General features: G+C 40.3%; 1 protein-coding gene across 5 annotated transcripts in view; it reads left to right on the top strand.

The window, feature by feature from the left end:
* The first annotated feature begins 2261 nt into the window (after positions 1–2261).
* The window catches only part of TPP2 (tripeptidyl peptidase 2), a 57641-nt gene continuing 47601 nt past the window's right edge, over positions 2262–12301 (top strand). For 4 of the 5 annotated variants that reach the window (XR_012040390.1, XR_012040389.1, XR_012040388.1 and 1 more), the window contains exons 1-6: positions 2262–2502; positions 8004–8132; positions 9293–9388; positions 9806–9910; positions 10572–10696; positions 11415–11578. Coding sequence is in view for 2 of the 5 variants with exons in the window: in XM_072849924.1 (XP_072706025.1) it covers positions 2341–2502; positions 8004–8132; positions 9293–9388; positions 9806–9910; positions 10572–10696; positions 11415–11578 (781 nt within the window). In the remaining 3 variants the exon portion in view is untranslated. The remainder of the gene's footprint in view (positions 2503–8003; positions 8133–9292; positions 9389–9805; positions 9911–10571; positions 10697–11414; positions 11579–12301) is intronic. The other variant, XM_072849925.1, reaches the window with a different exon arrangement.

The following is a 12301-nucleotide window of genomic DNA, read 5'->3' as shown; positions in this document are numbered from 1 at the left end:
TGAGAAGCTCAGAATTAAATGTAGAATTCCAAAAATCTCAATATGTTCAGATCTGCAAAGGCTCAGTAAGATGCACAACCTTAACCTTAACGCTGTGTCCTAGCACAGTAATTGTACTCCTACAGTTAATACAATACAGTTATGTTTCAAAGATTGTAACTGAAATTAGGTTTTCTTTCTTCTCTGATGGTATTCCTTTAAAGTCTGTTAAAAGATGTTTGGCACACCTTCCTCAAATCCTGATTTTTCCTGCAGAACCTGCCCTGCTACTTGGCAGTGCACATGACTGAGTTGTACATATCTGTACAATTAATGTACCTGCTAATTAGATGAGTTGTTTGTGGTATAACTCTTTAAGACCAAGGCAACAGAACAGAGCAGAAATTTTCAAGGTTAGTACTAAATGTTTCCAAATTGTAACATACAGTTTCTTTATTGAATGGGGTATGAAACATTTTGAGAATTTGATGTAGTTTAATGTCTTAAAATATACTAGGAATAGGATATATTGGCCTTCTGTTGATCTGAACATGTTGCCAGAAATACAAGCCTCTCCCATTGAAATGCATTAGCAATGATACACAAGAAGGAAAACTAAACTCAAACGGGCAGTGAATTAAACAAGTGAATAACTACCTTGTCAGAATAGTTCTTTCCCCTGAAATAACTGAAATAAGATCAGTCAAGGTTTTATGTAATTCTAAAAAATGTGAATATGGCTGTCAGACACCAGCAGTATTCTAAGAAAGTCAAGCACATGGTATCTAGACATGAAAATGTAAAATTTTGAGTTATGATTGAAATCCCAAGAGGGAAGCAGATTGCGTGGCACAGTAAGAACATATGGTACAGCTTTGACTTTTTTTTATAATATGTATTTTTAAGGCAGTACTCTTCAGGTTTATTTTAGTACTTTACTTACATAAAAATTCTGAAGATCTCTAAAGCCATTGATGAGCAGGAAGACATTGCTGATGGTAGCCCACAGAATGAGGAAAATGCATAATGTACCACTATTTGCTAGCAAAATTCCCCACATTTCTGGCTAAGAAAGAACAAATGCCAGATTTAGTTCAATGAAGATTAATGTGTGACATTCAGTAATAATCTCATCAGACCCATGAAACAAAAAAATTACACAAACAGAAAAATTCTCAAAAGCCAAAATCCCCTTCGCTTTACAGTGAACATGTTCATGTATACAGAAAAATTTCACCTTTTTCCCCCAATGTAACTCTGTGAACAGAAACTTGCCTGAAGAAAGAAAACTGATACGCAAGTAACCAACGGGTTTGTACCCTTATTGCCAGTTAAAATGGCTAAAAAGCCACGTGTCAGACACTGCAAATAAGACGTATTTTTAATCTAGTCCTCTGCATATTTGGTTTCACATACTCGACAGTTCAGCTTTCTTTGCAAGTTTATATATGACCATGAAGGCTAGAAATTAACTTTAAAACCCCTCTTCAAAGTTGAGATTTTCCCTTAACTACTTCACCCAAAATTTTATTTGGAGCTCGCCAGAGCCTTTAGGTAGTCTTTATAGTTCTCTTTGCTGAACAGTTGCACAGGCATTAAACTGCCGTGCAACCCATTACAAAAGCCGTGTCAACCCGCAGTAATGGAGACACAGCGCTCCCGCAGGCACTGCGACGGCGTAACGTGTTTTTATCCCGGACAATGAATCAGCAAAAAAAAAAAAAATCAGAAGCAAATGCTTGCACATCGGTTCCGTTTCCGATTCGGAGGATTTCGCGCACCCCCGCGCTGCAGCACTGGCATGTCCCTTCAGCGGTGCCTGAGGGAGGGAGGCCACCCGCCACCGCCGCAGGCCGCGGCCCTGAGGCGGGACCGACCCCCCGAGGAGGCCGCAGCCATCCCGCCCGCGCGGAAGCGGGGCCCGAAGGTGCCCTGGGGCGGCGACTGCGACAGGCGGCTCCCGCCCCTCCCAGACGGCGGCCCCGCCGCCGCGGGACGTGGCTGCCTGCGGCCCTGCGCTCCGCTCCCGCCCGCCCCGCCCCGCCCCGCGCGGCACGCCCTGCTCCCGCGGCCGCCCCTGGGGCCCGGCATCCGGCCCCGGGTTCCGGCGCGTGGAGCACGCCGCTTCTCTGATTGGCTGCCTCCACCGCAGGCTCCGCCAGCTCCGTATAGCGGCCGTACAGCGCGGCCGTATTGGTCGGTTTAGTCCCGGCGCTCTCGCGCCGCGGGCCGCGAGAGGGTGTGCCTCCCCGCGGATTGGTGGGGCGGCATGGCGCATGCGCCTCCCCTTGGCCTCGCCCATCCTCCCCCCGCAGCCGCCGCCGCCGGCCGCGCTCTGGTCTCGCGCGGCACCCTCCCGCCATGGCGGCCGCCGCGGAGGAGCCGTTCCCTTTCCACGGCCTCCTGCCCAAGAAGGAGACTGGCGCCGCCGCCTTCCTCGCCCGCTTCCCCGACTTCGATGGGCGGGGGGTGCTACTGGCTGTGCTGGACACCGGCGTGGACCCGGGGGCGCCGGGCATGCAGGTAACGGGCGGTGGGGAGGAGCCGCCCCCGGCGGCGGCCCTGAGTCACGGCCGCGGGGAGCGGTGGCGGGCGGGCCCTCCGGGGGCGGGGGGAGCACCCGGGCCCTGTCGGGCTGCCCCCGTGGCGTTGTGGCGGGCGGCGGCCGCGCTCCCGGGGGGACGGGGACGAGTGTGGGGCCGGGGCGTTCGTCCGGGAGGGGCCATGGCCCCCGGGCGGCCCGAGGCGTCGGCGAGAGCAGGGGAGGCCCCCGAAGGGCTGTCCTGGGGACTTGTCGTTTGTTTGTTTGTTTGCTTACGGTTCCTGCTGAGTATCCGTTCGCGTGCGCGTGGGCTCTGGCGCGGGAGGGCGGAGGAATCCTGTAGACAGGGGCTCCGCACGGGTCACGCCGGGTGTTTGTGTAAGGATCCTCCTTTTAAGCCGTTCACAGGCGGTTTGTGGTACTTAAATCTCTTTGGCTGTTTTCTTGCACACAGAACTCACTATAAAAGAATACTTTGTGTTTTTGTTAAACCTTAGCGTTACTTCAATAGTGGGTAGCTAGAGGCTGCAAACAGCCGCTTAGATCTTTTACATGGAAAGTGTATTTCTGGCAACGTTTGTGTACCTCTCTTTCTCAGTGTATTTTTGGTGCGTTGCATTGCAATAACAATCTGTATCAAATGTGGTTCTGCCAGCTTTTTTTGGATCTGCTAGCTTTGTAGCTCAGATCACACAGTGATTGCCATTACGATCTCGATCTCAGTTTTGTAAATTTCTGTGTGTGCAACTTCAATTTTGGCATTTCTCAGCACTTCCTTATTTCTTTTAACTCTTGTCTCTTAACATTTCTTTATCGTGTAAGTTTCTGTGTGGCCTTTTATGTCACTACTGCTTCCAATTTCTTGTCAACGTGTTTTCTCTGAGATGTGGCAAAGGAAGCCTTGAGAAATGATTCAGAGAGAGTTGTGTGCAACTCGCTGGGATACTGTATCCTTTATCTTTTTAACTAACCAGCACCTGTGTTGGTTTCTGCCCTTTCTTTGGCACAGACACAGATTTTACTCCTAAGTGACCTAGTTCAGGGACCTACCCTGGTAGATCTTCAGTTCAGTGTTCTGAAATAAATCCTTATGGGGTTCAGGTAAGTGAAAGGATGAGTGAAGAGGACAGGTAGGGTGGAAGGAGGGACGGGACAGCTATAACTTCAATTGATTTAAGCTGGAATGAAACTGGTGCTTTTGGCAAAAAGTTGTGGGTAAGTGGAATAGTAATTCAGAAGCTTAAAGAAAGGTAGCCAAAAAGCAAACAAGATAATACCATTGGCAGACCAGAAAGTAGTAAAGGACAATGAGGAAGATGTGAATATAAATGGGATGTGCATAGTACTGAAGTTTCACATATAAAAGCAAAAAACCTACATCTCTAGAGGTTATAAATGAGGAGTGGTCAACCAAAAAAAAAAGCATGAGTTTATGGGCAGTAGAGGGAAGCTGTGCTCTGAGATAGGTAACCCAAGGCTCATTGAGGGATAGTAAGGGATACTTATGAACCCTCATGATCTCAGTGTTGACCATACCAATTTTCTTGAACCTGTTTTCTTTACGTGGAGGATAAAATTTCAGGTAGTGAAGTAAAAGATTTGTAGAGAACTTTGGGGGCGGGGGGTAGCATGAAATTAATCTTGCAATGAGTGAGAGTGAGTTTGCAGGGATGTTAGAGAAACGTGTAAAGAAGCTGTGTGCTCTTTCCACACTGCCCAGTTAATACGCCTGACTTAGGCTACTTACTAAACAGAACAGGGAAGCGTATTGCACAAGGTACAGGGAATTATAAAGGAGATGTAGGCAACACCCAGTCTGTAGAATAGCTTTATAAGTGTTTTTTCAGCAAGAGGATGTCCTCACTTTGTGGAGTATTGGGCAGTTTACATTTTGCATCCACTGAATAAGATGGTGTCCTGGGCGCAGACAGCGAGACAGTGTAGCTGTACTGCGACAAGTAGTTTCTAATCTTTGGACTTTTTTTTTTTATGTCTCTGTCTTCTCTGCTGCTGCTTTTTCTTACTGTCAGTCTTACTGTCAGTCCTTGGCCTGGCATGGAGTTAGAATTATGAGAAATGAGTCAGTTGCCTATAGGGAAGAGAAGGCATTATATGTAGCAAGGTGAATAGGTATTACAACTTTGAGTTCAAGTTAATGTCAATAATGATTACAGGCCAAAATGAGCTACCCTGTTTCAAATATAGTGACTTTTTTAGCCAAAACAAAACAGTTCATGTTTTTCTGCTCCCTAGTGTCTCATTCCTGGCTAGGGTTCCTTTGCTTGTTGATGTTTACAAACTTTGGTTTGTAAACCCTGATACCCTAAATGTATGGCATGCGATCGCTTGCTGAGGGACAAAAAGATTTGGGGCCAGAGTATGACAGGGAAGTACCATTATGCTTATATTCTTCCCTGGACGCTTGCTGCTATAGAGGGAATAGTTACTGGGCTTAACAAACCTTCTTAGATAGATTTCATTTTTCTGTTGGTTGGCTTGCTTTGCCACACAAAATGTTAATCTAACTTGTACTTACTTTCCTTTTCTTTCTGAATCTTTTGTAGCCAGTGACCCCTAGGGAACTCTTTTCACCTCATCTTCCATTGCTTTACACTCCACCTGTTGATGCCAACTGTAAAGTTCAGTTTGTCTGCTTCTTTCATGCTGGTTTCTTCCCCTTCTCAGCCCTCTTGGTAGAATATATTTCCTATTGTTATCTGCTTGTTATCAGAGTCATGGCTTGTAATTCCTCATTAAGGCACAACAACTGATGAAATTTTAGGTGGGCAGATAAGGTATGTTTAATGGAGCATTGTGGTTGTGTGTGTATAGTCTTTGTTCAACCCTACCCTGTCCTTTCCCTGTTGCTGTTGTCACTTCCTCTTATGTTTCAAGATAGAGAAATCAGTTCATCAGCTTCTGGCAATTTTGCTTATTTTGTGAAGTGCCTGATGGAATTATTATTGACTAAAATTAGCTTGTGCTTTTATGAGACGACCTTTTAGCAGTAGTAGCTAGTTTGGTTTGACTTGCTTTTCAGCACTGAATTAAAATAATTTTCAATTTTCAATTTTTTTTAATTTGTGATGATGATCAGCTGTCCCGTGACCAAAGTGCTGAAGAACTTGTTCGTCTCTTGTTGCTGCAATAGCTGTCAGTTGGAATCAGTAACGTTGTATGGTCTGGCAAAAACATGCTCAAATGTATCTGGCTTTGCCTTTTAATTTGGGATTGTCACAGATACTGGTGCTCCTCTATTTCTGTTATACTGATCAGCTGCTAGGATTGTGCAGATAGATTATTTTTAATGTGATCGACTTACTAATTTATTTGTTTTACAAAGTCAGAGCTAACATTAAAGTATGTTTTTCAAACTGAAATGTATAAACAACAAAATAATTTTCAGTTATAAACCAGTGGACTATTTTATTTATTTTTTCAAATGACTGTAGGCAAACCATGATATTAAAGCTAGATTGGGGATTTTGTTATAAATACACTATAAAATATTTTTAATTGTATAAAAGTTCTTCATTTTTTGAATTTTAATGGGAAAGGTACTAAAATGTACCTTCTGTCTGTAATAAATTCATTACTTCAGGATTTTTCTGTTCACACAAGGGAATTTATCAAGTTCACTTGATTATTTTTTTTAAATTATTATTATATTTTCCTCAGAATTACAAGCCTTGAAAAGGAAAACCCAGTTGAACTCTTGAGTTTCACTGTAGCATTACTACTGGTGGGCAGTATGCCAAACAACAGTTCAGGTCAGCCAAAGAAGCCATATCGGTTACTTGCCCTAAATTACTGTGAACCTGTCTGGATTGCTGCTGTTAGTAATTGAACCATGGACCTTTGCACCTGAAATTCTGAGTTTCTTGTGTCTGAAAGACTCCGATTTCTTGATTCTAATTGTACAAACTCATGTGTGTGTGTGGACCTGCTGTTCAGCTAGGAGACAAAGAGCTGTATAGTGTAGGAGTTGCACATTGTCTTCCTGGCTAGGAAACAACTTTTAAAACTGCCCAAGCTCGCTATGGCATAAATCTGTGTTCTAGCCACCTGTTGCAGTATAACTTGTCTACTTCAAACAAGTCACCTTGGATTATGTTTTCATTCTTGTTTTCTTGTGCTTTGATCACTGAATCACCGATTGATCACATCGAATCACAAAGTGATTTGATCACTTTGATTTAGAGGCACATGAAAAATGTCTGATTCTGATAATCTCAGGTTTGGTTTGCAGTTGCTTTATTACTGGAGCAGCTGTTGACTTTTCTGTGAGTGGAGACTGGCATTTGAAGTCATTAATTACAAAAGCTAGAAAATTATATGGTTTTGAGTGCCTACACACTGTTTCCCAAGTAAATTTTCACTACTGTGTAACTGTTGTTCAGTAGATGTTTTACCAGGTTAACATGTTTTAACAATTTTCTTAACTGAATGTGAATTTCTATGAACAGAGTAACAGTATTGGTTTCTGTAATGGAAGGTCTTCCTTAGCAAGCCTCTTCAAAAGCGGTATTTGTTACCTTCTGGGAAATGAAATGAATGCCCTCTTTATCGTTGCCATGGATTTGGGATTTTTGGGATATGTTTTTTTTCAGCTGTTTAAACCTGTTTTTATTTGGGGGAAAGCTTAGTCATAAGCTTTCCCCCAAAAAAAACTTAAACTTAGTCATACCCTTGGTAATTGTGTAGAAGGTTCCTCTAGGTGAAAGGAACTTTAGATTGGTTAGTAGTTTCTTTTTTGGTGGTGTTTAGTTGCCTGCAACTACTGTAAAGTCCATCAGGGCTAGTTTTCATTTAATTTGAGGAGGCTTTAAATTAATGCTCATAAATTCTTCTTAGCTAGTCAGCTCTCTTTCTCCTCACCCTGGTAAAAATATTGCTTATACAGTATTAGGTGTATATAGCCATAGCTCCTAACACTTCAGATTGATTAAAACATGAAGCAGAATCCTTGAAACGGGAAAAATAACATGATGGTAGCTTGCGTTCCTTTTAGGTTTAAGCTCAGTTAAGAAGCTCAAGCTTCTGAGTGCATGTACTTCAGCACCTTTCATTTTGTTAGAGTTGTGCTCTCATTATTGTAAAATTTAGCCAGAATGGTGAGTTGGAAGCAATGTGGTAAATCGTTTGAACACAAATAGTAGTTTTTGCAAATGTGTTTTCAAATTTAGGGTTGGTTTTAAATTGAGGCTCCTGTGCTTTATTGATAAAATGTTTTTGCTTGCTTCTCTTCTAAATCCTTTTTGGAAATGAGTTAGTGAATTTGTATAAACCAGAAAGATGGACACGTTGCTCTTAGTTCATTGAAAATTTAACTAATTCAAGTTGGTTTTATGTCCTTCAGTTAAAGGTTGGGTGCTCAAGAAAGTTAGTTGATATTTTTATTAACAAAAACAAAAAATTTCCTGGTTTGTATGCTAAAGGATAATCAACTACATTTTCAATCTCTCTGTGCTCGTATTTTCAGATTACAACTGATGGGAAACCCAAGATAATTGATATAATTGATACAACAGGCAGTGGTGATGTAACTACATGTACCATTGTAGAACCTAAAGATGGGGAAATTACCGGTCTTTCTGGAAGAACTTTAAAGGTGAGTATTTGATGGTACAGAAACACCACTGGGCATCTTTTTCTTTTTTTCTTGTTTAACAACAAATTTAGCACTTATGTTGGTTTCTGCAGAACTTACTTCCTTTTATCCAGATCTTATCTGACACTAGTACTGCATTTGCTCATCTTTGTAGAGGTTGCTTGACATTTCTTTTACTTTTCATATGTCTTTATATTGAATATTCTCTATAGGTGAATGGGGGTGTGTACAGAGTTTTGTTGGGGGCTTGATAATCATTTAATTACTCTTTGTTCAAATCACTATCTGATACAGTTTTGGAAGTTAGCTGAAGAAAACATGCTAGCATGCTTTAAAAATATCAGACGTGGTTCTCTCTTTATAAGTGCTAGTATTTTCCACATTTGTATAAACTACAAGAAGAATCATGTTAAGCTTGTGGTAAATAGTTGTAGAGACTGAAAAATCTGTGAGGACTTAGTTGTAGGCTCACTGCATTCTCTCTGAATAGAGCAGAAATGGTGTAGGGTTTTCAGAACGGATATGATGAGATCTAGTAGAGGTCTCGGCTACATAGAACTGCTGATGTTACTGACATGTTCTTGACTGGCTGGTTAGATTGATGAGGTTATATGGGGGCATCAATCTTTGCAGCTCTCCATACTATCAGCTTTCTTCTGAATTTTGCACAGAAATTGATTGTAAGGGTGAATCTGTTGCTGTCTTTTGCTGTTATTACTAGGAATAGTGGATCTGATACATTCAGAGTCTAAACTGCAGCAAGATACGAAATTAGACATTCAGGTGTTTGTCATGACCTCTAACCATAATACCCCTTCCTGCTAGGGTGCTGCTTTTCATTTATAGTGCTATCTCCCCAGACCTCTACCCAATAGAGTCACTTGCTGGGGCTGTGTGTTTTAAAAGTAGAGTATCAGGGCAACTGATACTTAAAGATGTTCAATGGCAGTGTCACATGAATTGATACTGATTCCTTTGGAACTAGATTGAAATTTTCATGTAATGTCGTTGAAACTTAGTGCAGTAGTTACTGTCGTGGAGACAGGGAATTAAATTGGCAATACTTGGAAGTCTGTTCTGCTAAGCTCTCTTACACAGTGTTGAATTTTTTTTTTTTTGCTGCCATTAGTTAACCTATTTCTGAATATAATTTTCTGTAGATTCCAGCGAACTGGGTAAATCCTTCAGGCAAATATCACATTGGCATAAAAAATGGTTATGATATCTATCCTAAAGCTCTTAAGGAGAGGATTCAGGTAAGGAATTATGTTTTGCTTCTGGTGTATGGTCATATTTCACTGTTCTGATTTTTAAGTTTTTCCAGGAAACTACAGTATGTGATTTGCTAACACGTCAGCTGCTAGCCAGCACTTGAGAGCTATTCTCTCACTCTTTTGTTTAGTTTTGACGTGATCCATTTCTTCTGTGATTTTTCAGAACAACAGGAGGTGGCCCAGTGGTTCTTCTCACAGTGGTCCATTGAGGCAAAAAGTCTAGAAATTACTGATACCTGTTTCTTTCTCCTGTGTAGCTATTGATGTTTGTTTATAGTACTGTATTGAACTTTTTTAGCCGTTGTGTCTCAAATCAGGATTTTCAAATTATTTTTGTAGTCTTCATACTTTGACATATGTATTTGTCAATATATTGAGGAACCTGGTTTTCTTTTACAGAAAGAACGCAAGGAGAAGCTCTGGGATCCTGTTCACAGACTGGCTCTAGCAGAGGCCTGTAGGAAACAAGAAGAATTTGATGCTGCTCATAGCTCTCCCTCCCAGGTTTGTATAAGTCTAAATAAATTTGTAAACTTGTTGTTTGCAATAATTTGTTACTGGTTAGAGGATTCAAATATTTTATTAGATGAGTGAAGGAAAGGTACTTGTGATTATTTTGGCAGATAACTTACCAGTGTATCTTCTGATTAATTTAAAAACTCTGTACGTGAATGGTTGTTTGATTTCTTAGTGTTGTTAACTTTCTAAACTTGTCAAATATGAAAAGGGCATTACTTCAAATACTTTGTAGCATATTTTTAGTGAGTTTTATTTTTAATTTAATATGCTCTTTTTTGAGGCTGTCATCCTTGCTGTGTTCAAATTTGTAATCTTCTAAACATATCCTTTCTTTTGTAAACTAGGTACTATTTCAGTGAAGTACCAGAAATGCCTTAGGTCACTTCTGTGTCGTTTAACAATGTGTTAAAAAAATGAGGCCTTTAAATGTCACAATTACAGAAACTGGAAATAGTTATACATAATAGGCCAAAAATAAATAGTCCGCTGTTGAAGACCATTGAACTTCTAGATGTTTGTGACTCTTAGGATAGTCTTTCGTTCCATTACTTCAAGAATGTATGTATAGCATCAGAAAGGAGTATAGGATTACCTATCTTGTAATAATTTTAGAACTACTCTAACTGTATTTTTGTTGCCTTATTAGGTAAATAAGCTAATAAAGGAAGAACTTCAAAATCAAGTGGAACTGTTGAATTCTTTTGAGAAAAAATATAGTGATCCTGGCCCAGTATATGATTGTCTAGTATGGAATGATGGTGAGACCTGGAGGTAAATGCCTAAACTTGTCTAAAATGTCTTGTTCTACACATAAAACAACAGCTTGCGTTAAAGACTCTGCTAACTTTTAAATGTACCCTCTTTATAGAGGTCTTAAATATTATTTGCTTTAAAATAATCCTGCTGTATCACTTCAATTTCATGACAAAGTTCCGATCCCAAATGAAGATGGGGTAGAATGAAGTCTTATTAAAGACAGCATGATATAAAGTGTAATCTTGTGGGATTTTCCTCTGAGGCAGAGTAAAATTGCTTTGAGTATCCATTGGTGATAGGAAAACAAACAAACAAAACAGAAGTCTTTGCACAAACTTCAGGATGTAATATGGCGCTTTTCTTGACTGATAACATGCATCGTACAAAACAGTGGGTAAGACTTCAAATGTTTGTGTACCAGCACTGAACTTTTACAGCTTTAGTAAAATTTCTTCCTTGAAAAAATTGCCTGAATTTCCATATGCTTGCTTTTCAAAGACAGATTTATCTGAATTTAGTAGCATTTGAAAGATTAGTTTATTTAGAGATCTTTGTAGTTTCTGAATCTAAGTGTAAACAACTAGGTTTAAAAATATTGACTTAAAGAAGCAAGATACCATAAACACAGAAGCAGACTTCTTGAAGTCTTTGTGGTACTCTTTACTGAGGGGGGTGAGATAACCAAAAGTTTACAGCAGCTGGAAAATTGCCTTTTTTCTGTTTTTGTCAACAGAGCCTGCATAGATACAAGTGAGAGTGGTGACTTAACTAGCTGTACAGTGCTGAGAACCTACAAAGAAGCTCAGGAATATGGATCTTTTGGAACATCTGAGATGTTGAATTATTCTGTGAATATATATGATGATGGAAACCTTCTTTCCATTGTGACAAGTGGAGGTAAATGAAAGTAATCTTAAGAAAATTTTGCTGCTGAGTAGGTACCATGAGAAGCAGCAATTTGTCCTGGGTCCTCATTCTGATGCATGGGATGGCTCAAGGCAGGTGTCTTTATACAGTGTTCATTACTATGGCAATCAAGCTCAATATTCAGATTTCCTGAACTAAACCTATAATGACAGCTCACTACCAAACTTGCTTGCATTTTTGTCTGAAATACTGTCAACTTTGTGTTCATATGCATGTATACATAGAATGTGTGTACTTAAGTACTCTTTAAGATGTTCCTGCATCTTAAAGCCTAAAATAGAGGGAATCTTCTTTCAAAGTACCTTCTTTGTTTTGTTTCTTAAATATAGGGTGATTACTGATTTTTAGTTGCTGTCCTTTGTGCTTGTATAATTTAAGAATCTTTAAGACATCCATGAGCAAAAGAGATATTAATCTTTGTTTTGGTTTATCCAAACTTTATTGTGATGGCAGGTGTCACTATAGCTGCAGCTCCAACTACTCTGAACCCATATTTGTGTGTTCTCTATATAATCATGTTTTGTTTTGGCAGCATCCTGGGTGGTTAAGGTGGTATGGATGTTTTTGATTTGAAAAATGCTCTTAATTTCTCATTAAACTATTCAGTCTCAGTAGAACTACAGAAGCAGTTCTGGTTTCTAAATCGATGGTAATTTTTTTTGAGAGATTCCTTTTTATACTTCTGTGCAGTTT

This window comes from Ciconia boyciana, chromosome 1 (genome assembly GCF_034638445.1).
Source record: "Ciconia boyciana chromosome 1, ASM3463844v1, whole genome shotgun sequence".
Taxonomy (NCBI): domain Eukaryota; kingdom Metazoa; phylum Chordata; class Aves; order Ciconiiformes; family Ciconiidae; genus Ciconia; species Ciconia boyciana.
Note: the sequence above shows the minus strand (reverse complement) of the source record. Positions and strands in the feature narration are given on the sequence as shown.